Raw genomic sequence first — 25,703 nt, forward strand, 5'->3', positions numbered from 1 at the left:
CATCTCATGCAAAAACAACAAAGGTTTTGCTGCGGGTGATAAGCAGAGGGAGCCGCGGCGCTGGGTTACGCTTTGTACTATGAACTCAGTGGAACTAGGATTTTTCTGCCTGTCTCAGTCCGCTGCTGCTGCTTGGTGGAGACCTGCTCAGGTCACTGCCTGGGTGTGAGACGGTGCGGAGGGGCGAGAGCCTCCAAACAGCCCCAGGGGTTCGGTTCCTTTCCTTTCCTTTCCCTGGTTGTCAGCTTGGAAGGGATCTGGGCAGGAGCTCTTCAAGGCAAGTGCTGATTTGGGAAATTGGGGGGGGGATTAAATATCTGTCTCGGACTGGCCCCCTAGGCAACCTCCTGTAGTCCCAAGGACAGCTCCTGCCCTAAGGTGCTTGTGTCCCAGAGGAAGCCACGTCCTGGATAACGAGCTGGTACGGGGTGTAGGTCAGCTTTGAACCAGGAACTGGGAATAAGATAACCCGCTTCAGCCTCGTGGGAAGACGGGGAGGGAAGAGAAGGGAGGGTCCCCCAGTGCTCCCTGAGCCCCGCCCCCCCACCGCTGTCCAATCCCCGCCCAAGCCGCCTCGCGTTCCCATAGCGACGGGCCGCTCCCAAAGGGGCGGGCTCTTGTGACACGGCCTAGCCCCCTCCCGCCCCCCATGCGGCCCGCGGGGCTAATCGCGGCGACGAGCGGGGGGTCACGCGGGGTTTGAACCACCCAATGGGGGAGCGCCGGGCTGCGTCCCGGAAGCGGACCCGGAAGTTCAGCGGCGGCAGCGGCTCCTCGCCCTGCTGCTGCGGCGGGTCCGGCGCCTGCCGCTGCCCCCCGCCCCGGGCCCGGCCGGGCGGCCTCCATGGCGCCACCTTCGACGAGATCTTGAGGCGGCGGCTACGGGACCGGCTCGGCGCAGCGTGGTGAGGGGGGACGCGCCTGTGGGGGTCGGGCCCTGCCAGCCCCTCGCGAGCTCCCGTGCCCAAGCGCAGCCCTGGCCCACGGGCCGGGAGGAGGCGCCTCCCGAGCTGTGGGGCGGGGCCAGGTGTGCTGAGGGGACCCCGCAGGGCGGGGCGGGGAGCGCTCGCATGTCCGGGCAGGCGGCTTGCGGCGGGAGTGCGAGTCGGGGCTGCATCGCCCTGCTCCCTTTCTGCCCCTCCTAAAGTCTCCTCAAGGTCTCCCCAGCCCACGAAGGCTTCTTGCCTCCTAACGGGGTTCCCTCCCCCCCCACCCAAAAAGAAAAGAAAAGAAAAGCAGAGGAGCCCAGCGGTCACTTGCTCGCCAAGCGAAGCTGCCAGGTCCCTTTTCCAGCCCGTGAAATTCTCTCACCCTGGCAAAGCTGCTGTTTTCCTCTGATTTGGCCAAACCTGTTTTGTGGGTTTGCTTTTTTTTTTTTTCCCTCTCTCCCTGAGAGACTCTTGTTTGGCGAGATGTTTCTTCCCCTTTTTTTAATACCAACCTCATGATTAAGTCTGAAAAACCGAAGCCTCGTTAGAAGGAGAGTTGAAATATTCCTAACAGTGATTTGCTTCAAGTGGCAGCATGGGACAGATACGTTGCACGACCAACACTGTTTTTTTGCCTGCTGTGTTAACAACTATCCCTGAGTTTTACTTTATTTCTGTGAAATTCTTTTAGGCTTCCATTGTGCTGAATAAAATACAAACTGAAAAATACTTGAAAAGATTCTGGTTTGGGGGAGGTGTGGGTGTGTGCGCGTACACACAGGCCTGGGGGCAGGGAGCAGTTGCCTGTCAGCCCCATGAGGCAGAAGGTTGTTATGCAAGTTCTGAGAACAACTGTTAAGTCAAATAATTAGCTAGAAAAAATGTAGAGAACAACCTCACTTAGCATAAGTGTGCTACAAAAATCTGATTCAGTGCCCTAAAAATGCATTGTACCTTGTGGATGCTTCAGTGGTAAATTTGCTACTTTTTTATAGCAAGTAACTTAAACTTAACGAGTTACACTTACTGCCCAAACAGGAAGAATTAAGTTGCCTTGTCTCTAGCTTTGCAAAACTTTATTCAGTTGACAGCTGTCTGCTTCAATTTGTCATTGAATTCCAGGCTTTCCTTAATGACATGAAGAAAATGAACAAAATGTACCTACTTGGGTAATAAGATGGTCAAGACAGACCTTGTCTTGAGCTTCAAACTAATTACTGAACATGGTAATACAAAATTAATGTATTAATCACCAAAATCATCACCAAAATCTTGGGTAACAGCCAAAAAGTATAACCTGTACCAATTACTTCATACAACAGTTTGTGGAAGTATGGCTGTAACTTGCTGAATGGGATGGAAAAATCTACTCTCCAGAGTTGGGAATCTTATTCTGTATTGTGGGATAAATCACATACAGCATTGCTTAATATTAGAGGCTTGTTCCTGAAGATCATGCTGCTTATTTTAATCTCTTAAATTTTGCTGTTTATTTTTTGAAGGATGCTTAGACATAATGGCTTTAACATGCTTCGGTTTACGGGTTGTCTTCTAATCAGACACTTTTCTGTTAGTAACCCACTTCCTAAATCTACTGTCAGGTATCCCTCATCCAGCAAAAACGAGATAATTTCAGTCTCAACACAAAGAAAAGTGTCACCAGGAGCTGAAAACTTGATAGTAACTGTAAGTAATTTGGGCTGGGAGGATATAAACCTCTTCTATGCCATACTTGAACTATTTGTGCTACTGCTTTGGTTTTGAAGGCACGCTTTTATAAAGTAAGAAATTACCACAAAGGTTAATTAATTTAAATTTGTGTTTCCATGTCTTGCTCTTTTGTGTTGGATCCATATTTAATCCAGAAATGTGTTTTTACTTTATAGTAGAAGTCTGAAGAGACAAACTGAAGCTGTAATTCTGCAAACTTCCTATGTGCTTAACGTCATGAATTGTGATTTTTTCTATTGACTTTAAGTTAAGTGCATATGTTAAAGTTTGCAGGATTAGGGACTTAGTGAGCTTTTCTTTATATCCCTAAATTCTTTAGGTTGGTAAATTAATAGGCTAGTTCTGAACTCTCTGCTCAAAAAATCAAGTGGTGGTATTAACCAGAGTGGTTGGTTTGTAGTAGAGGTGCACAGATATATCCGTCCAATATCAGATCAGCACTGATATAAAGAAAATTGAGTGTATCAGAAATCAGCCTGATGTAGCTGATAATTTGGCTGATAAATGCCCTTGCATGTGTGCAGCTGCAGCACAGCATGTAGGCGGTGAGGGCAGCCCAGCAGCTTGGAGAGCTGTGTGCAGATGGTAAATCTGGTGTGGCGGAAGGGGAATGGGGGTGCAGATCAAGGCCCCTGTGGTGCAGGAGGGAGGGAACAGGGGATGGGGCAAGTGCTGCCCAGCCAAGGCGGGGCAGGGCATGGGACAGAGGCGAGGCCTGTCTGGGGGTGGTGGCGGCTTCTGTCACTGTGCATACCCTGGAAGGGCACGAGGAGGGTGAGGGGGGGGCATGTGCCCCTGGGTCTGAACGGGGCACGGGTGGGGTGGGCTGCAACTATGGGTTGGGGCTGGGATTGGCACCAGGCTCTTCTTAGTGCATGGGGGGGGGTTGGGTTGGGGCTGTGCTCCGGGTGGTGGCACTGGGAGAGGGGGCTATGGTGGGGGGGCTACAGCAAATTTTGGGGGTGCTGCTGCTCCCCCTGTAACCCTCTCCCAGTGCTGCTACTGCCCGCCCTGAGCGCAGCCTGGTCCAGCCCAGCCCCCTCACCAGGAAGAGCTTGGCACTGCCCCAGCCTGCAGTTGCAGTGCAACCCACCCCACCCGCACCCTGTGCAGACCTGGGGGCACATGCCCCCCACCTCATGTCCTCCTGGGGTGCATGTAGCAGTGGCAGCCCCTGCTCTGTGACCCCCAGATGAGCCGTGGCTCCATCCTGCTCCCCGCCCCACCCTGGCTGGACAGCGTTTGCTCCAGCCCTACTCCTTCCTCACTGCAGGAGTCTTGATCTGACCCTTCCAGGCCCCTTCCCTCCCCCCTTCACCACAGCAGACTTACCAGCTGCATGCAGCTGTATTGGAAATCAGATCAGTATTGGCTGATATGCCTCTTCAAAATTGGCTATTGGTATCGGCCCCCAAAATCTCTATTGGTGCACCCCTAGTTTGTAAGCATGCTCTAAGACTTCAAACTCCACTGACTCTTGCAGACATCCTCTACCATTCCAACTCTATTGTTGCACTATCTGTACTACCCACACTCAGTACAAATGAATGGCCATGGTTGTCCATGCATTAAATAGAAACCAGTGGAGTTACTCTTCATATTCTTACACCAGGGCTGCATGTAATCCAGAACAGCAGGTGCCACTGAAAGGAAGCTCAAACTGTGACTTGCATACCTTGACCCACTGCAGCAGTTGTAGCTGTCTGACAAGTGACTAGAGACAGTTGTCCAGCTTGTCTGGGGTGCAAGGAATTGTTGTTATTTCCAGTTTCCTTATTCACAGGTTTCCTTTCATTGTATTGCCCTTTCTCGTTTGAAGAAGAACAATGAAGAACCGCTCCTCATCTCCCCCTTTGCACGTTCATGTGGATGAAAACACCCCTGTCCATGTCCATATAAAAAAGGGTCAGAAAACAACACCGGCAAAAAGCCAGGTAGGAGTGTGCAGTTGGTGTTTGTTAGGGCTATTGGCCAGGAAATTGAAAGGCCCAAGAAGCGCCACTGAATTTTCAAGGTCTGTTTCTGTCACTTGGTGTCTGAATGTATAGATAGTAGATTAGAAAAATAAGACTTGCTGCGTTCATTTCACTGTGAATTTTAAGCAATGCTTAAGAAATCTTATAAATAGACTGACCTTATACAATTTCTATGTGATTGTTATATGTAAGGGTATAGTTGCGTGATAACCCCATTTTCCTCCTTGGTGCCTTTTTCCCTTATTCTAAAACGTTTTACAAACATCTAAACTTCAACTCTTCTCTCCCCACATCATGAGACAGGTGAGAGCCCATCTATTTTACAGATGTGAGGAGATGTTAAGTATATGACTGAACACCCCAATCAATTGTGGCAGAACCAGGAGCTTGAAAAACACCCACACTCTTTAGCTGTTAGGTAGCCTATCACCATTCTTTGCTGAAGACTTCCATGCTGAATCAAATGGGCCTGGCCATTGGGGTAGTATGCTGCTTCTGGATGGAGATCCTGGCAAAATTGAGCTTTTTTTGCACTGAATTTTTTGACAAACTTGCCAGATCTCTGCCCATCTCTTTGCTTGATGAAAAGGCTGGTGGAGAGAGAATTTAAAATTTCACCTGGATCAGATTAATTGAAAGGTACTCAAAAAAAATCTAGATTCAAATCCATCTTTGGGCACATAGACAGCTCTCTCTGATCTGGTGAAAGTTTGTCTCCAAGGCATTGGCAAGGAGGCTCTGTTAGTACTTTTGCATACAACTGACTTGCTTGTGTTGGTACCTAACATAGTATTTTGGCAGTATCTTCTCCTCGGCTCTTCCAAGGCTTTCCCTTAGGCTTATTTGGAAAAGGGCTTAATGCTTGAAGATGACTTTTTGCTGCGTGTTTTCTCTGTAGTTGTCATTTAAGATTTGGTGTCAGATCTTGGATCATCTTTCATGTGCTCTTCATCCTTGGAACACTTTCTGTAGCTCAGATGTCTTGATTCAGCTACAGCAGGGGCAGGCAATTATTTTGGGCGGAGGGCCGCTTACTGAGTTTTGACAAGCCATCAAGGGCTGCATGACAAGCAGCCAGGGGCAGATAAATATTTTGTAAATTTTTTAGGGTCCCCACGGTCTGGATAGAATGGCCTGGCAGGGCGCATCCGGCCCGCGGGCCACATTTTGCCCACCCCTGAGCTACAGCCATCAGACCCAGTTTGATTCATTTCAAGTTATGTCCAGCCTCCAAGGTGCTATATTTTAAAGCACTCATCTTGAATACAATTTAAAACATGCCCAAAGGAGAGAAATGAGGTGGTTTTCACTCAAGGGTTTGTAATATTTTTCAAGCAAGCTAACTCCCCAAAGTGTGAAAGAGCAACCAGATCATTTTTTCATATTGTAGCCAAGGCTCTCCTTGCATCATAAAAGCAGAGCTACAAGTGATGTCATAAAAGCCCTGGCTGACAAATAGCAAGAATGCTTTCATTCTGGCTATGTGATCTCTGATCTAAGCAATAACCATTTTTTGTGCTTGGCACTGCCTCACTTCGAGCTGTCAACAACTGCTCTCTGATCTGATGTACCATGTGGAGCATTCTGTGGTATTATTGTATGAATGTATCCGTTAACTTTTTCAGTATTAAAAGTGTAATTGATTACAAAAAGTCTTACATGGATTACCTTCTTTTTTTTTTCTCTCTTTCTTCTTCTTCAGCAAAAACACAAACAGAAAATGAAAGGGGATACTGTGAACATGCGCCGAAGCGTCCGGGTGAAAACTAAGGTCCCCTGGATGCCCCCAGGCAAAACATCTGTCCGGGAGTCCACCTACAAGTGGGAGGTATGGCTGAGTGGACTTTCTTTTCGGGCACATGGATTGTAGCATTAAACAGAGATTAGGAGAGGGAAGGAGTAGCCTTAGGATGGAGGGAGCTGTTTGAGATTTCTGCTGCCACCTGGCAGTCATTTTAATCATTCTTGGCTATTGGAATTTTATTTGTACAAACAGAGTCTGACCTCGGAGCTCATGTTGTGCCTATTTTGTATATTGCCATCTGCCCCTTTATTTCCTGATAACCCCTAAACTTCCAAGGCCAAATAAATTCCCCTTTCTTTTTCATTTTCTGTCATCTAAAAGGCCTTGCCTTGGATTGAGTACAGGGAGGTTATTAGGAAGCAGTGAGTCTTGCTGCCTTTCCTATTGGGACTGAATGAACTGTTGCTTGTATTCCCATCTGTTGTTGACTTGGAACTTGATCTCCTAATTTTTTTTAACTCCCCCATCCATACTAGACTATCAAACTAATTCCTGTGCATGCTGTTTTGGTGGATAAAGGCTGGCTTATTTTTCAGCATTACTAGCCTTTGAGATTTGACATTTGTAGGACTCCTGTAGTTTTTTGAGAGAGGCTTCATAGTCTCTATATTGGTTTTGGAAGCATTGATGTTAAAATGCTGTGTGCTCCTTTAAAAATGCTCTCCATTATCATTTCCTCACCAGGGACCAACACATCGCCTGGAAATAACACCTCCAGACTCAGAAAAATTGCTCTCGGTGCTGCGTCTGAGTGACCTCTCCACAGATGAGGAGGATGCCATCCACGGCAAAATGAACAAATATGAGAAGAGGATTGATAGCCTGATGAATGTAGTGGGGACACTTAAGAATGAGGTGAGAGACCCATGCTAAGGAACCTGAGATGTTTGCAGCAGGGGCTTGCAGATGAGGCAGAATAAGACTGAAGGAGAAGGGAACTCGGTAAGAAGAAGGTAGAGACTGGAATACAGGGCAGAAGTGCAACCCATGAAAAATGCAACTGATGAAAGGGCAAAAGTGCAGCCCATCTAATACCTAGGTTTCAGGGACCAATCTAAATAGAGTGGAGAAGGACTGAACTACTTATTGGGCTTCTTGCAGTAAAACAGTGGGTTTTCAACTTTTTGCATTTGTGGACCCCTAAGAAATTTTGAATGGAGATGTGGACACTTTTGAATTGTAAGTGTGGGTATTCACATAGTTTTTGGATGATCATAGTTATTTTTTGCAGGCCTCTTAGACAGCCTAAGGTTAAAAGGAAGTCCTCTGGTTGAAAACCACTCCACTAGAGAAATCTGCTAATGAGGTGGCTTTCATTAAGTTCAGTTGTTACTTCTCAGCTACAGATTGAAGGAGGAATTTTAGTAATGATAAGGTCTGTTATGGATTGCATACTGCTTTTTGCCACAGATTAATGTTTTGCCTCAGTTTCAGTCCCACCAGAGCCTCAAATCTATAAGGTATTGTCATCCCCAAAGGTGAAAGTGTCATCTTAAAATACTGTCCCATTCTCAGGGATTTTTCTTGTTTGTCAGCCAGGAAGAGCATAATTGTTAACCAGACTTCACATTTCAGTGACACTGCATTCTCTTGTATAATCTAAATGGTCCTCCAGTACATTTTAATAACTCTCCCTTAAGATTCAAATGCAGAATTTAAAACATACAGATCTGTAGGAGTGCCAGGAGTCCCTATCAGTATGGACCTTTCCCTTTCTTTCCGCTTACCTTGATGTTAAGTGGAGAGGATCCAGACTGCTGTTCCTTTGCAGTTACAGAGCAACATCATTTCAAGAAAAGTGTATGAACAAATATAGGGCTTTTAGTTGAGTCGATTCTTAGCTATCGACTTGTAGGAGTTTTTATAGCATAGATAAGTACAAACACTTATCAATGCTATAAAAATCCTACTGAGTCAGTCATCTGGTTTAAAGAAATAGCAGTCCTCTAAGCCAAATGCAGTAAGGTAGAACGTGTATGGGATGTAACCAGACTGAATTTGGGGTATATTTAAGCAGTTCAGTTTTAACACACAACCTCATTCATGTTACCAGTTTTAAACTTCCAGTTAGTCAAATGGCCTCTACTGTCTGTTCTTCTGAGTGAAATTATTAGGCCTGAAGCACTGGCTAAATTACAGCTTAAGTTCATGGTCAGCCTTCTTAATTATCTTCAACAGCTAGCCTTTCATGTTCTTCAACAGTGTGTAGCGGCACCACCTGACAGTTTCACAGCTGCTGTGCATTGCTAGTGTGGTGGGGAGAGATATGAACTGAATATACCTCTGTAAAATCACCTGCATAAATATTATTTGAAGCTCTGCATAAATATTCTTTCCTTAGGCAAAGGTGCAGAAACAGGAAGAACAGAGGCTAGTGACAAAGCGTCTCCTTGAGGAGCAGAAGGAAGAGCTAGATGAGGTCACGCAAGAGCTGGTGGAGACAGAACATGAAAATACACTGCTCCGACGTAATATTGAGCGCATGAAGGAAGAGAAAGATCTTACTGTGTAAAGTAGCTTTAAATCCCTTGTGCTCACACAACAGAATAGTATTTGCAGAGCAGTGCAGGGGGCTCAGAGGTCTTTTCCAGTCCTGAGTATCCTTTTAGATATAATCTTTCCTGGTTGGACTTTGGCTAGCAGTTTTGCAGGGACACTGCAGAATTGCCATTCTTCCTTGCCCATCCTCAGATAAGTTGACTTCATAGTCTCTTATCTGGGGGAAGATATGGTTAGTGTCTGTTAATACACCAGAGGAGTGAACATCCAAAAGGATGCTGTTTTTGCTGAGGGGCCGTGTTGACATAAGAACACATGAATAAACTTGGGTGGAAACTAGAGGGTATATGGTTGTCTTGTGTGGACTAAACGGTGGAGACGGGCTTAAGGGTAGGAACGCATGATGTTTCCTGTGGTGGCTGAGGACAGGGCTCAGCAGCTCAAGAGTCTCTTTGAGTCCTATGTTTTCTTACCTGCTTTCTGTTTAACAATGCAGCACTGTCCTTTTTCTCCAGTTTTTACCTTAGCATCTCCTTGTGGTAGTAGAAAATCTCTTGTATTGCTGACATAGTACTTGCTTCCGAGTAACTGTGTTCTCCCTGCATTTTGCTGAGTGGAAAATGGCAAGACATGTATGTTAGGTGGTGTGACCTCTCGCCCTGTCCCTGACGCTGAAGTAAAAAAAAAACGAACCTGAAACTTTCAGAGTGTCTAAGGCTTGGGTAGATTTTTATGAGCCACTTTCCTCTTCCTTTTTCTCTTTGAAGTTTTTTTTTTTTTTTCATTGTGGGTATTGATGTCCTCTCTGTTTGGCTGTTACCACTGACTGGCACATTTCTGGCTAGAAATTATAGTATTGTGGTTTAGGGCTTAGAATGTGGGTTGCTTTGCTATAACCCACAGATTTGTCCACTTTAATTTCTCTGAAGAGTGAAAGGATTGTAAAGGATCTATTGTTTCCTATCCCAACCTACCTTCAGCAATTAAAAGTAATGAATGTTAAGTATTTGTGTAGCAACCACCTTTTGCTCTTCTGTTAAGTGGGTTTTACTCATTTTCACTTGGAGCGGAAATCCCAATACAATGCTTTCTTTAAGCTGTACAGATATTTTGTTCTTTTTTTTTTGCCATCCTTAGCTGCACGGGGCTCTCCTTCCTCTGATGGCTGTATTGTTTTTGCAGACTGCAGAAGAGACACTTGCAGCACGAGAAGGAGTGTTTGCTATCCAAGTTAGTCGAGACAGAAATGGATGGAGCTGCAGCAGCCAAACAGATTCATGCACTGAAAGACACAATTGGGAGACTCAAAAATGTACGTAGTGGCATTAGTTCACTTTGCCACACTGTTGCTTCACTGTTCCTATGCTGTAGCTGTTACGGAAACACTGGTTTGGTGGTTAAACAAAAAAAGCCTCCTTGCTTTTCTTTGCCAATGTGTCTGACAGTACCTCGTATGTCCCATGATCTAAAACCCAGACTTGGTGAATGCTGAAGCCACTTGAGTTTACATATGGGAGTTCACTAGCCAGCATCCTGCAGATTTCCTTTTTGCTAATGCCACACAATCAGGCTGTTTTGCTGTGCTTCAAGTGTTTTGTATGGTCCTTCTGGTACTTTCTTTCCATGTACTAGAATTTGTGCTGCAGCACAACATAACCGTGCCTGTTTCTTAGGAGAAGCACATGACTAGCTCAGATATTAACACACTGACGAGACAAAAGGAACTGCTGCTACAGAAACTGAGCACTTTTGAAGAAACCAACCGGACGCTTCGAGAGCTCCTTAGAGAGCAGCACAACCGGGAGGTGAGCAGGGGCTGTATGTGCTGAAAGGGTCTAGGGGTCAGAGACCAGAGGTTGGAGTGACTTCTGCTCATCCCTTTGCTTCTGATGTGTTTTGTGACCTCTTTACCTCATCCTGCCTTGGTTTTCTGCTCTGAAAAATAGGGGTAACCTCTTCCCCATAGGGATGTTGTGATGCTTAGGCAAGTGTCTGCACTAGGAATGCTTTATTGGTTATGCTAAGGGTGACCAAATCCTTTTAATGTAGACTCAGCTGTATTGGCAAAGCACAGCTTTTATTGGTATAATAGAACCATTCCCCAGCCTGAAATGAACTGTTATACTACATAGTTACGTACTATTATAATAGTGTCTCCTCTTGGGGCTTCTGGCAACACAGTCAAGTCAGTCTGTCATGTGAAGCAATTATACCTGTGCTGTGAGAGATCTCCAGTGCAGCCTCTAATGTTTGACCAGTAGCGTCAAGATGTTAAGGGCTCTGTAGATGCTAGACAAGCTGCAGGAGCAGTACCACTTAGAGAAGTTTGGCTTTGCACAAAGCAGTACAAATTGAACAGTCCTAGGGCAGTTTTCTCAGTCACTCATGATTCCATTAAAGGAACTGTTTGATGCCATGTGTGTCCTTTAAAGAACTTTAATCATCATTGTACACTTCAGTACCTCTTTGACTAGGTTAAAGGAGGTAGGAATAAGGGCTTTCTAAGATGGAAGTTCTGGGGGCAGGAAAATGACATTGTTGGCTAGCACTAAAAAGGTAGCAGTGATTCTCAGCAGGGTTGATTTTAGTGTTGGGAAGTAGGTATTTTTCCCAGAACCTTCTTAAAGACCCTAAGTAGATCTTGGATTTGTCTTAGAAGGCAGATTCTCTTGGGGCAGATTCCATACAAGCTTCTTTGTTGATTCATTTGTAGAAAGATGCACAGAAGTTGTTGGAACAGCAAGGGGTGCTGCTGAAGAGGCTGGCTGACTCGGATGCAGAGAAAGCGGTAATGCAGACCAAAAAACTTTGAACAGAGTGGAGAAGTAGAGCTTTACAGAATCCAAGCACTTTTGAAGACTGCACGTTTGTTCTTTTAAAATACGGTGCTTGGTGCGGTGAGAAGTGCTATAAAGATACCTTTTCAACTGATGAAGACTGCATTGGCCCCTCACTGGGTTTAGAGATGCTTGAGGGCTAACAACCCTCCATGTTTTAGAGTGAATTGTCTTTCATAAGTTGTACAGCGTTCAGTTTTGAACAGCATCCTTCAGACCCATGTGTAAAACACAACTTTATTTCTGACACAGCAACAGTACAGTTATAGCAGATGAACAATAATTAGGGTTTCTAAGTTTTTAATATCTTTGCTTCATGTGGCAAGGAAAAGCACCAGTTACTTTGTTGATTTCTGCTGGTGCAAAATGTTAAAAATTCAAGAAACAATTTAGGATTTAGTCCTTCAGTTCTTATTCTCAAAGTAACCCGGTTGCCTCTAGAGGCAACCAAGGGTAATGTGGCCAGACTTTTAGGTGAATTGGGATAATAATATCTGCATCAGGGAAGTCAAAGCTTAGAGTGAGCTGTCTGGGGCAGAACTTCCTCAGCCCATGGGCCAGATCTGGTCCATGGAGCTATGCCATCCAGCTTGCAGAGGTCCCCACAAGTCTAAAAATTTGGTGGCAGGGGAGTGGTTGCAGCAGTTGCCAGTCTCCTACTGCCAGATTTCTGGACCATTAGGAAGCGCCATGGGTCAGGTAGCATACTAGATTGGCATGTGGAGGTGGTTCGGGGCCAATCTGGGCACACTGGGGTTAGCTGGAGGTGTTGCCAGACCCAATTCTGCAGTATGGGGCTGAGTGGAGATGGGGCAGGGCCCTGATCTGGCCTGCGGACCAGTCCCACACCATTCAGCCTGTAGCATCAAAAAGTTGAACACCACTGGCTTAGTCAGCATCTAGCAAAACAAAGCCTCACTTCTTAATTGTCATTGTTAGACACCTCCCTTATTATAGAAAACATGTACTGAGCACTTGTCTTTCCACTAGAGCCTTCCGTCTATAGAATGCAAGCTGGTGTTGCTACCGGGGATGATGGAAATAGAGTTCTGTAGCTCAGACTTGAAGAGGGATGCAATTATTTCCCTTCCTTACTGTGTTGGCAACAGTCCTCTTGTTTCTTGTGATCAATGTGTCTTTTTTTTCCCCTCCTCCTTCCCTTGTTTTCCAGCAACTTAAGATGAAGCTACAGGAGAAAGAGAAGGAGGTGGATGCTCTTATCATTCAGATTCAGGCAGAAAAGGTATTTTCCCTTTTCTCTTCTAACTCCTCAGATAGTCTTGGAACAGAAAATTTGGTGGGTCTGGAATCTAAGGGAACTATTAATTTAAGATACTGTGGGTCCTGCTTGTTTAAGAAACCTTACAGACATCTTCCTTATTCCCACCCACAATTTTGGATTTGTTTTTCACTGTATTAAGTGCCCATCATAAAGGTTTTAGGCAATGCACACGAATGACAGATGCCACTTCAGGGCAGGCTGTTTCCTATGGTTTCTCCCTAAGCATTTCTTAGGGCACTTTGCTTGGTGGGGTCTTAAATTGTACAGAGGCAGAGACAAGCCTGTAGCAAGGCCTGAGTAGGTCCTTTGGGCCCCAACAGTTTTCCTTCTCCTGTGGTCCCATTATGCCCTGCCTCCCCCACTTTCAAGTCCAGTCCTCCACCATTTTTAGGAAGTAGAGAAGACAATGGGCAATGGCGGCAAGGGGTATTTTGGTCTAAAAAAAGTTCTTGCATGGTGGTCAAATGTGGTGATGAAGGAATTCTGAATGTGTTCTGGAAAAAGAGCTGGAAGCAAGGGCATAAGAGGGAGAAAAAACAGGGCTTGTGGAAATGAAGCAGAAAAAGGTACCCTTCATCAGGATCTCAGTGCACAATACTTGGCTTAGGGATCCTGAGGGCTGCTTTATTCTTGTTCGTGTTCCTCAAAGCCAAACCTGTGTAAGTTGTGTTTCCAGGCCTCCCCCCCTGCTCTCTGTTCAGAGCTGTTACCCACTAGCTAACCTGGCCTATCTTGACTGAGGTGGCTGGCCTCTGTTCCCACAGCCAAGAAAATGAATGTCTTAAGTATTCTTACCAATATTTCCTGTTTTAGCTGTTTAGCAAAGCAGAGCCCTGAACTGTTGCATGGTGGGAAATGCCCTGTCTGTTTCCCATAGCTTATGGGAGTGAGGAAACTCTGTCCTCTTTTCTATATAGGACCAAGCGAAAACAGCGTGTGAACTATCCAAATCTATGGAAGCTATGAGAGGCCATTTACAGGCACAGCTGCGAAATAAAGAAGCTGAGAATAACCGTCTGGCTGTCCAGATCCGGGTAGGTGTGGCATGACTCGTTTTTTTTTCACCATTCCCCAGTTGTGCTTTATACTGATCATCTGAATTCGGTGAGTAAGCATGATTGCCATAGTCTGTTCTATGCTATGCTTATCCAGTAACTGACACGCATCAACTAGTGACAGTTATACCATTGCTACACACATTTTCTTCCATAATTTTAGGTAATAGCTAAACTTCTGTTTTCTCAAGTGTGAAGTAAAATCACAGGCTTAAGTTGACTACCTTTTCATTAGAAGTTTCTTTAAGTGAAATATGAAGTAGCTGGTTGAAGGATGTTTAAAAAGATGACTCTTGCTTAAACAGAATTAGAAAAGAAGGAAAAGTCTTTATTAGCTGTCTGGAAAAAGAACTCTTGCCACAAAGGATTACCTTGCTTGTGTAACCATTTCCATAAATTTACACACCTGGTGGAAAGGCTTTTATTTTGCTGAGCAATGAGGTTATATGTAGATATATAAGCCAAGGGAGATGGACATCGAGGAAAAGGAAGTCTTCCTAGGAAAACTGAAAGTTTGGAAGACTGGGTATGTCTTGGGCAGCTGTTAAGAACGAAGGTTACTACATGAAGTGGGAGTACTCTTGCAAAGCAGAAGAGTTCTTCCAAAACCTTTCTGGCGATAGCAAAGAGTATTGGCCCCAAAGTCAGGCTAGAGGGGCAGTGAAATGATACTCACCCAAACCAGTTTTGCATTCAGGCCTTTGCCTTTTAATGTAGGAAAATTCAGAACCAAACAATGAACTTGCACCTTTGGTTATTCTTGGCATGTGCTGCCTGAATTCGTTCCCAGGAGGTGCTCCCCTTGTTAACTGAGAATGAAAATGAAATCTCTGCCCTTTGCATGTACTAACACCACGAGAGATAAAAATCGTGAAGGAAGTATACTCTGTTTATGCATATAGCAATGCAATGTAATACATTAGGATTGAAAGTACAGCGTCACAGCCTTTCCCCCTCCTCTTCCCTACCCCTCTGCTTATGCATGAGTGTGAGCTGTTTTCAAGCTTTTTTACATCTCATCACTTGAAGTATTAGGTGCACAGTGTTAGAGTAGGAATGTTTGACTGAAGTAGAATTACAGTACCTCCAGGCTGGACCATGTTCCTTGAGGACTTGTGTCCCTCTATTTGCAGGTGGGAGATGAGTTGATCTGCAGGGTATTCCACATATCATGTGCCCTTTTTGTGGGGTTTGTGTTTTTCTCCCCACTTCCAGAACTTGGAGCGCAATGGAACTCAGCATAAGGCGGAGGTGGAACATATCATGGAACAACTGAAAGAGCTGAAGCAGAAGGCAGAACGTGATAAAGAGGCCCTGAAGAAAGCCATACGTGCACAGAAGGAGCGAGCAGAGCGCAGTGAAGAATATGCTGAACAACTGAACATCCAGCTAGCAGAAAAGGTAGTTGGTTATGAGGAGGAAGGAAAGAATCCCTCCTTGAGAGTGTGTGGGGGCATGTGCAAAGGCAAATTGTTGACTTCTGATACCAGCCCCAGGGTGAGGGGCTTCTTTTATCTAACGAGTTTTATGTTTGTACCATGGCCTCAGTCCATTTGCACTATGCTTTAGAACAACCAGATTTCTTTGCTGTCAGTACTTACTGTCACTTCTTATGTGTTTAAATTTAGATCATGTAGTAAATTAGCAAATCTGATCATCTTCTGCTTTTGCAGAGTAAAGGAAAATAGACTAGAGCTGGCAGGGCTATATGAAAAGAGACAAAACAAAAAAACATGAAAAATACTTGAAAAGCACAAAACGGTTTTCTTTCAAGATTTGGGATTCCACAGTCACTTGCAGGGTTTTAGTTTTGCTTTGCTTTTCTAAATGTTGGATTCAGTCTTCAAAAAGGATGCCTGTGTTTCCCTTGATACTTATGGTGTCGAAGAAATTACATTAGGTAAGGATCAGGAAAGGAAAAGGTATACAAATATTGCAGATGAGCCCGAAAGACTACAGTCTGAGGTGTTCACACTCATCTCCCTCCCTGGTGTGCACCCTCTGCATATCAGTGTTGCCCCCTGACCTTCTGACCATTGTGTTCCTCTCATCCCACCTCATTCTTGTTTGATAGGACACTTATGTTGCGGAGGCACTGTCCACTTTGGAGTCGTGGAGGAGCCGCTATAACAAAGTGGTAAAGGACAAAACGGACCTGGAGGTGGAGATAGTCATGCTGAACAGGTAAAACCTCTGTGTAGGGAGCCAGGAAGGACAGAGTTTGAGGAACAGTTCGCAAATGTACTTGTTAAGCCTTTAAGATGGGGTATAAAACCGTTTGTGTGAAAGCTGAAGGCGCAGCATCTGTAGTGGCTTAAGCAAGGATTTGAAGGCCAAAAAAAAGACCAGATTCCTGTTCTTGGCTGCCACCTTAATTTACTGATTCATGAATTGTTTAATTCCTGTGCCTGCTAGCTGTTCTGTAAAATATACAAAGTAGTCACACTTGTTTATGTAAGTCACTTTGAGATGCTTGAATGAAAAGGCAAAGTAGCATGACTTAATGCTGACTTCTGGGGGGCAGAAGGGCATATAAAATATTATTAGTATTATTGCATATAGTTTTCCCTTGGGTAACAGATGAACTGGGGGGAACCAGAGACAGATTGTATTAGCCTGTTTGCCTTTGAAACAACCAGACTGACATTTCTGTAGCCAGCCAATGGGTAGAGTGAGTGAGTGAACCCTGTGTCCTTTAATGGTTAGTTTGCCCTTTGCATGGCAGCCGTATTACAGAATTGTTGGAGCAGCAGAGCACCATTGAGGACAAAATGCGGGAAGACAGGGATGCTCTGGTAGAGAAACTGCACCGACAAGCCACGGAGGCAACATCATTCAAAATGGAGAATGAAAGGCTGAAGGTCAGAATCTGCCTGTTGTGAAGCTGAAACACTAATGATCCTGGAATTAGACGGGAGAAATGAGCATGAATTGCTGTTTCCTCTCTGGATAGAGAAAGGAATTTATCCCCTTTGGGCCCAATTGATGTCACACCTAGTTGCATCTGAATGTAACTGGATTGATTATATCTACCATTCATTTTTTCATCCCTTGGCTCAGATGTGGTAGAGTAAAATTGGATCAGGAAAAGGTTGGGCAGAGGGGTTCAAATAGTCCTTTCCATCCTTCGCTTATTTTGTGTGACATTAGAGATGAGCCTCGAACCATGCAACAGTAGGGCTGGGAAGGACCTTGAGGTCATCTGGTCTGCACCTCTAGGCCACAGCAAGATCCATCCTATGTAAACCATCCCAGCAAAGCATTTGCCACTCTTCCCCTTCAACATCTCCTAATGCTGGAGATTTGAACTTGCCATTCCAGAATGGCAAGATTCCTCCCATTGTTTTCCAGGCACTTGCTGTTTCCTCTGGTAACTATCCATTTGTGTAGTAGGTGATCGGCATGAGTATTTCCCCCAAAAGTTTCAGTCCAAACAGAGCATGACCCTAGTCTAGTGACTGCAGTTAATTTTAAAGTATTTTAATTTAGAACAGAGTAGAATGGTTGGGAAGGCAATGAATTTCCACTGATGTTAAGGGGTCCTTCCAGTATATGCCAGCAGAAAACTTTATCCTTTAGTTCATGTAGACTCTGCCCTTAGAGATTAGGATTAGAGCAATTTGTCCCGCTCCAAGCACTGCTTCTTGAAAAGATGTCTTCTCGCTCCAGGCTAGTATGTTCCCAATGGAGGAAAAACTGAACCAAGCACATCTGGAGGTGCAGCACCTCAAGACGTCTCTCAGGAACTATGAAGGGCTGATTGAAACCTATAAGTCTCAGGTATTTTATTCACTCCTCCATCTTCCCCCTCCCTTCATGCACGCCTTTTTCTTTCCTTGCTGTCATGTGTTTTTGTTGTTTTTTTTCTTTCATACCTTAATTTTTTTTGCCTGCTGCTGAATGATGCCCCATTCCAGCTTTGAGTCTACTGCAGTTATGAAGACCTGATATCTATCTATGTAAATGCTTCTTACATAGTTTTTGTTGTACGTTTTGTTTTGTTTTCAAATGGCAAGTTGCAGACTGCCATTGTCATGCTCTGGATTTGAAAATGTTGCCTTACTCAGCATAGCCCTGTTGTCTATGCTCAGAGCAGAAACTGTGTGGGAAGATCTTGATCATTGCATGGAGCTGTCTAGGATTAATCTGAACTATTATTTTTACTCCCCAAGTTTCTCAGTGGAAATGGATGTAAAAGCAAAATGTGTAATCCTTACTGTACCTTCTGTAGTCCTTCCAAGTGATAGGGCTAGTTCTTTGCCTCCTTTTATGGTGGTATTATCGTGGTAGGGAAGCAAAGCAGAGAGGGAGAAGTTCTGAAAAAGTAGAGTGGAAGAAGCTGAAGAGCTTGGGATAGAACCTGTTTTTTGGTTCATGAGAATCCTGTGATTGGATCTTTAGCAATTGTAATTGGGTCCGGTTCATAGCACTGTATTCCTGAAAACCCTGTGGTTATGCGTGCTAATTCTCTCTCTGTCCAGGTGCTGAAGACCCGAATGGAAGCTGATGAAGTGACTGCTAAACTTGAACTGTGTGACAAAGAAAATAAGACGCTAAAGGATGAAATGAATAGAGAGATTGAGATGGTAATTAGTCCTCTAACAGATAACTTGGGATGTTAAACTGATACATAGCACCCCCCTCAGGGCTCCATCCCTCTTTAGGTGTGGTGAAAAATACATGTTCTCCAAATAGGTGTGCCTCCCTTTCCTCCCCCTTTCAAAATCAAGGGTGAGTGGATGTACAAATTAGTTGTTCATCATGAAAGATTAATTTAGTTTTCTGAATGTCACTGTAGGGGCCTTTGTCATCTAACATAGCTTTGGCCTGAGGAGTGCACATTGCCAGAGGGCATGGTCTTACCTGGAGAGGGTGGTGTTCAGAGTAATGGACTCTGCAGTATGTATCCTGAGCGTTGTTGTCTATCATAGAAATAATTTCTTCAAAAGTACTTGGTACTTCTAGTACTACTCAGGCCTCTCAGGTTTTCTGAGTCATTCACACGGAGTAAGGAATCCCCAAAACTAAAAGAATGCCTTGGTGAATAGAAGGAGGCATCTTCATTATGGTGACACTTCTGTAGGGCTTAGATTCTCATCATTGGCCAGGGATCTGAGGTACTCTTATTACTGGGAAATGGCACTGATGTCTCAGTTTGTTAGCTGGGCTTCTCCAAAAAATGCCCCGTGTGTGTGCCTGTGTCAGACAACTCTGCACTTCTATTCCTCTCCCTGCCATAGGCTCGTAAGCAGTTCCACACCCAGCTTGTTGAACTGGAGAAGCTACCCGATATCCTGAAGATAACAGAGACGAAGTTGGCAGAATGTCAGATTCAACTCCAAAGTTACGAGAAAAAGAACATGGATCTGTCTGCCATGATTACGGATCTTCGTCAGCGGGTAAGGGACTGGCAAAAAGGACGACCTTCAAGTCGAGATTCAAGATGAGTCGAGATCCAAGATGAGTTTCTAGTCACAAGAAGGTTCAGACTTTGTCTCTGTTCTTGTCTCTTTTTGAAATCATTAAAACGTGTGCGCTGCAAAATAAAGATGTGTGACATGCCTTTGTCTAGGAAGATAATCTGACTGGGAGTAGTCCTTGCTATATCAGAGCTTTTGAACTATTTAGTGTAGAACTTCTGTTGGGTCTTGAAGAGCAGCATGGGCAGCATTCATATGTGCCTACAAGTGCTTCTGTTTCTTCCAGTGTCCTAGCTGCCTTTCTCACTTAGTTGTCCACTCACTAACTCTTCAGTGCCTTTACCTTTTCTTGTCCCCTGCTCCCTTTTTCCCATAGGGAATGTGCAGATGGTATAATGGTACAGAGAGCCAGAACTTCTGCAGTCAGGCCAAAGGGGGCTGTGAACTGTCTCTGCAGAGTGGCATGCTTTGCTTCAGTAATCCTATGCAACTTTCTCAATATTTAATGTTCTGAGTTCTTAATGGGCTTGGGCTTGCACGTAAGGCTGTTTCTAATCTGCATGCGTCGCTGTGCTTACAGGTGGCTGCTCTGCTAGCAAGCACTTTGTGTTACCTGGCCAGTTGCGTGTGATGTGGAAGAAATATTTCATGATGTCTAAACATAGCTGGAGAAACCAGAAATTGGAGTGAACTTCTTTGCTTCTCATACTGTTTTCTCAATTCCCTTCAGGGCTCCAGAACCATAAATTGAATGTTTATGCCTGTGCATTACCTCATGCCTGAGAGCAGCACCTAATTTTTGTGGCTGCTCTTGGGGGTGTGATCTCCTACACAAGGTCTCTTTTGTCATTTTAGATTGAACTCCAAGGAGACAAAATGGATATGACAAGGGAGAAGTACCAGTCGGCCCAGGAAGAGAACAAACAGCTGATCCTGAAGGTGGAGGAGCTGGAGAGGTTAGAAAACACGTGGCTGATATGCTGGCTCTGCCTGCCTCTTCCCCTTCCCTGGTGACCTCCCATCCCTTTTTCAGGCATTGATAGCAGTTGGCTTGCCTGGTTGTCATTTTATTTGCACAGGACTCTGTTCCTATAAGAACGTTTGTAAGGGATAGGAGAATAGCAAAAACTTAAACTTAAACTTGTTTAAGTATCCAGAAGCTACAAAGGCTAGGTGTACTTGGAAGCTGGGTTACTTCCTTGCCCTTCCCCTCCTCTCATTATTGTTTCTTTTTGAGTATTTTCTTGCTGTAGCAAGTTTGAAAATACTCTGAGTGCATCCTTTGCTCTGCTATTTCTTGCTCCCTTTTGCAAAATGGAAATACCAAATGCACACATGAACATAGGATAAATTATTTTTATCTAGTCCAAGAAGGTTCAGGTTGGCTCTTAATGAGTCCGCATCTTTAGTGAACCTTCAGTCCTGCAGTGTGTTATGTAATCTTAGTGGAATCCTCTGTAGGCCACACTGAAGCCATCTGCAGACGTGAGACATCAGAAAAATCATAAAAACAAAGGGGTCTGGTTCACCCATGTTTCATAGAGGAGGACATTTTTAAGTCAGTCTGAGACAGCAATTTGTAATTACTCACTATAGTCTTTTGCACATCTCTCAAAAGCATCTGTCACTGACAATTAGGAGACAGGAAACCTGAATTAGATGGTAGATTAGTCGAATCAGCCACTACTATGATCTGCCATAGCAATTCTTAGCTTGCTGTATCTTGGTGTTTCTGATAATCTTTTTATTGATGAAGTTGTGGCAAGGACAGATCCATGAATGTTCTTAGTATGTCCCTACATGCCGTTCTGCCTTGAAATTCTTTGGGATGAGAAGTAAATGTAGAATTCTCTTTCAAGGTCAGGATCTCAAACCTATAGAGAAAGATGTAGAATAATTTGGCTTCTTAGCAGCTGGTTACTTGACAGACAGTCATGCTGAAAAAAAATGTGTTAAAAAATGAATACAGTTCTTTACTTCCCTGTCTGAACCCAGGAAACTAGAGACAACAAGTGCACAGAATATAGAATTCCTTCAAGTCATAGCAAAAAGAGAGGAGTCTATCCATCAGTCTCAACTGCGACTGGAGGAGAAAACACGAGAGTGCAGCTCCTTGGCACGCCAGCTGGAGATGGCTCTTGAAGACGCCAAGAGACAAGTTAGTAACTTCTTGTGTTTTAATAAACTTTTCATGGCTGCTCTCCTCCTATACCAGGCAAGTTCTGCATGCTACCGCTGTTGAAAGCTGTTTCCCCATCAGTCCATCATCAATTTCCTAATTTTACTTCCTGTTGCTTTATTACCAGTAGAAAGCAAAAATGCTGTCGATGACAATGGGAATTAAATGCTTAAGCTAGTGATTTTTCAGCCATGGTGCTGTGGTGGCACCCTGTGGTGCCTTGAGACCCATTCAAGGGTGCTGCAGAGTACACTGTTAGCACTGTTGGGTGTATAAATGTGATTCACAAGATGAGCCCAGAATTTTCACACAGGAATCCATAGTGTCAAAAACATTCTGACCTGTTGTGGTCTTCCTGAGTTCTTTGTAACAGAAGAATTCATCTACTCTTTTATCTCTAGTTAAAAAATGAGTGAAAACGAAGAGCTGGCATTTCTCAAGGGGTGCCTTGAATCTGAGGAGCTTGTGAACCATTGGCCTGAGCACTTGAAATCTGGGCCCTTGTCTCTAGAAGACAAAAACAAAAGGGGAAATGCCAGACTTCTGTCACTACTTCCTGTTAGTGACTCTGGCAGATAAGAATTTGTTTGGTTCTCTTGGGCCTCTGAGGGGAAAACCAACTTGTACAGACATCCTGCTTGCCAAAATAAATGTCATTGGCTTGCTAATACTTGTAGGTAGAACAAACAAGGGAGCGAGCAGCATCAAGAGAGAGGACAGCCCAGTCCAAGATGTTGGATTTGGAGACCCAGCTGAGCAGGACAAAAACTGATTTGAATCAGTTGCGTCGGAGCAAAGATGATGTGAGTTTTTGAAAGGGGAATGATACATTAGCAACATCTTCTTTATGGTAGGAGTGTGAAATCCCATAATTTTGCTGAAAAGAAGTGCACAGTAACTTCGTTGCTGTGAATCTGTGTCTGGGGTGGAGATTAAACACAATTGGCATGCATGGTGGTGTATGAAACATGAAGGAACGTGGTTTCTTCCTCAAGGTGCAGACTGTTTAAATCAGGGGTGGGCAAAATGCAGCCTGCAGGCTGGGTGTGGCCCACCAGGCCATTCATCTCTGGCCCACAGGGCCCCTAAAAAATTTAGAAAATTAATAATCATCTGCCCCTGGCTGCCTGTCATGCGGCCCTCGATGGCTCGCCAAAACTCAGTATGCGGCCCTCAGTCCGAAATAATTGCCCGTCTCTGATCTAAATCAAACATACAGGGCTGGGTTCTCTCTTTTGCTTATTTACTGGTGATTTGGGAATTACTACAAACAAGCTGGTGTTAAATGTGTGAGGGAGCCTAGAAATATGTTCTTTCAAGAAAGAGGATCTCTCTGTTGAAAGGGATGTCTCGTGCAGTCTCCCAATTTTTTGTCACGTTTGACTTCGGTTCTGGAACTGGCCTATGGCAGGTGATGCTTCCTGTGTTTCTTCATGGAGAAGGGTTTAGAGGCTTTTTCCAAACTGTTAATCTGTTGGAATGTTAGAACTTCAAATTCCGATTGCCTGCAGTCTGGTGAATTGGTCACAAGTTGGTTACTGAAATTAGAATTGAGTAAATGAACAATAGGGGGTTGGTTTTTGGGTTTTGTTTGTTTGTTTGTAATGCCTTGTGGTGTCTGTTGCAAGCTGTTAATACTTCCCAAAAATCCAGATGATTGCAAGAACTAAGCTTAAAATGAACACGATAGGAAAAAGTCTCTGTCCTTCATCTCTGTCTTGTGCCTCTTCATGCAGGCAGAGCGCCGGCATGAAAGCCGTCTGCAAGACTTAAAGGATCGCCTGGAGCAGTCCGAAAGCACTAACCGCAGCATGCAGAACTACGTCCAGTTCCTCAAATCCTCTTATGCCAACGTCTTTGGGGAAAGTGCCTTACTGAGCTCTCCTATCCGTTCTCGATCCCCTCCGTAAGAGTTTCCTCCTTGCCCCTTTGCAATTGAGAGCTGCAGAAGGAGCCCTATTTCAAAGCCATATCTCTTCTAGAAAAGTTGCTGGGATTTCAGAGTCTTTATAGGGAGGTGTCATCATCATTGTCGGTTGTCATCATCATCTCGTTGCTTGGGTGAGATTGAGCTGAAGTGTCATATGCCAGGAAGGTGAGGTAGGGGCATCCATAATAGTTTTCAGAAGTGGAGATTATTACCTCAGAAGCCATGCCCCAAAATATGAAGCATGAGGAGGGGAACACTTTTTATTATTTAATTTTTTTAGTCTGTTAAATTTCTATCCAAGTGTTTCCATGTCTTGTATCTATTCTGGCCAGCTTTTCCGCTTGTCATGTTTGGATACTTTTTAAAGTTTTTCCAAGGGCCCCATTCCTTCCTTTCCACTCTTTCTATCTGAAATTGTTTTCTTATGTGGAGATCATGTTTTTTGTTTTTAATTCTCACATCCTGTGCTGATAAAATTGAACAATGAGATATCAGGAGATAATGCCACCAGTAGAAATGTGAACCCAATAAAGTGATCATTAAGTGCCTGGGATCCATACTTCAAGTGGATTTTCTCCTGGTTATCTACATGGCTGTGTGTTTGTATTTTTTATATAAGCAATTTTATACTGGGGAAACAATTAAACTACTTTAAGATGTCTTGCCTTGAGTCACGAACTTGATATCTCATCCTGTATCTTAAGCTTGATGTGTGTGTTTGTGTGTATTTAATGCTTCCACTCTACCTACCCTGATTGCCTGATCCTGCATTCCCATCCCAGAGACTGCGCCAAAGCCATTTGAAGTCAGTGGGATGAGTCTTATTAACTTTAATGGGCCTTGAAGAATTGCCCCAGTTTGAACACATTGGGAGTTCTGAGCACGTATGAAATGCAGGCTTGGGTCCTAAATTGGTTGATGAGAGTCTGAGACGTTTGATTTTATCCTCTAAGCCAACTTGCACATTGCTGAAACAAGGTTTGCTCCGGAATATGCGGAGAAGCAGCTGTTCTTAAAAAAAAAAAAAAAAAAAAAAAAAGTAAATAATTCTTGTTCCATAATAATTTTATCCCAAAATGTGTTGCTGTTTTTATATTTTTTGTAATTATTTATATGAGGTGCAGTCATCAATGGAATATTTGCGGTAAGCATTTTTAAATCAGTATTTGAGAGTTCCATTTTTAATGCATAACTTAAAAAAAAATAAAAAAGGTGCTATGATAAAACTATTAAACTTAAGAAAATTGTGTGTGTGACTTCTGTGCTTCATTTTGTGTATTGTCTCTTATTCTTTTTCCCTTTCATTACACAGCTGAAGTTCTGAACATTATAGATTTTAAATGTTATTCACATTGTAAAGATGATCAGAAATATGACCCAGGATTTGTCTACTGGCCATCTTTGTTGCTTACTACATTACTTTCTGAAGCCCTTTTGGGGTGAGTCTTGCCTCCATGAGCATATTGGAATGTTCTGCTGAAGTCAGTTGAGACGATTCCTACCCCGGGGGGCTTTTTTTTTTTTAAATAAACTCTACTGCTTTCTTCAAAAACACCTAGAATGGGGTGGCCAAAATGTGGCCCACGAGCCTGATGCAGCCTACCACGCCATTCTATCCAGCCCCCAGGGCCCCTAAAAAATTTAGAAAATGAATATTTATCTGCCCCTGGCTGCCTGTCCTACGGCCCTTGATAGCTTGCCAAAGCTCAGTAAGCGGCCCTCTACCCAAAATAATTGCCCACCCCTGATCTAGCATCTACCTTGACTACCCTTGAATCAAATACAGTAGAAGTGTATACAAAATCATAGGAACGCTACTCTGAGGGCATATTATTACAAGATCCTATTTGTTACTCAGCTGAACCTTTTAGTTCATGAACTAATCACAACCATACCTTGAGTTCACCATAGGACATTCCTTCCCAGCTTGTGTGTTCCTTGCCTAAGGAGCCGACTGCTTCATCTGCTCTGGGCGTGGGATTGTCATGAACTTTTTTTGTTGCCAACAGGACAGAACAGAGGAGTTGCTCACTAGGGCTGTGCAAAAGGGCACTGTTCTGT

The 25,703-nt window shown here is 44.1% G+C and overlaps 1 protein-coding gene across 4 annotated transcripts; it reads left to right on the forward strand.

Annotated features, from left to right (window-relative positions):
- Positions 1-696: 696 nt before the first annotated feature.
- On the forward strand, positions 697-24,891 carry ODF2 (outer dense fiber of sperm tails 2). Of its 4 annotated transcripts, none has more exons than XM_019475813.2 (20): positions 697-905; positions 2,531-2,615; positions 6,339-6,464; positions 7,125-7,295; positions 8,782-8,948; positions 10,122-10,251; positions 10,613-10,744; positions 11,653-11,727; positions 12,948-13,019; positions 13,976-14,092; positions 15,329-15,514; positions 16,188-16,297; positions 16,839-16,974; positions 17,783-17,893; positions 18,595-18,699; positions 19,354-19,512; positions 20,389-20,489; positions 21,529-21,691; positions 22,390-22,515; positions 23,449-24,891. In XM_019475813.2, exons 1-20 carry the CDS (start codon positions 712-714, stop codon positions 23,620-23,622), a joined length of 2,640 nt encoding a protein of 879 aa, XP_019331358.1. In that variant the 5' UTR covers positions 697-711; the 3' UTR covers positions 23,623-24,891. The 4 variants fall into 4 exon arrangements, with proteins under 4 accessions (XP_019331358.1, XP_019331361.1, XP_019331360.1 ...); XM_019475816.2 differs by lacking the exon at positions 697-905 and adding an exon at positions 4,480-4,594 and having other exon boundaries at positions 2,526-2,615; XM_019475815.2 differs by lacking the exon at positions 697-905 and adding an exon at positions 4,429-4,594 and having other exon boundaries at positions 2,530-2,615.
- The last annotated feature ends 812 nt before the right edge of the window (positions 24,892-25,703 follow it).

Source organism: Alligator mississippiensis, chromosome 12 (genome assembly GCF_030867095.1).
Source record: "Alligator mississippiensis isolate rAllMis1 chromosome 12, rAllMis1, whole genome shotgun sequence".
In the NCBI taxonomy this organism is placed as follows: Eukaryota; Metazoa; Chordata; order Crocodylia; family Alligatoridae; genus Alligator; species Alligator mississippiensis.

Excerpts from the sequence above, each read along its gene's own strand:
- ODF2 (XM_019475813.2), top strand. The coding sequence starts at position 712 with ATGGGGGAGCGCCGGGCTGCGTCCCGGAAGCGGACCCGGAAGTTCAGC. Across the intron at positions 18,700-19,353 it reads TGAATAGAGAGATTGAGATG|GCTCGTAAGCAGTTCCACAC; the intron begins GTAATTAGTCCT and ends TCCCTGCCATAG. Across the intron at positions 20,490-21,528 it reads AAGGTGGAGGAGCTGGAGAG|GAAACTAGAGACAACAAGTG; the intron begins GTTAGAAAACAC and ends GTCTGAACCCAG.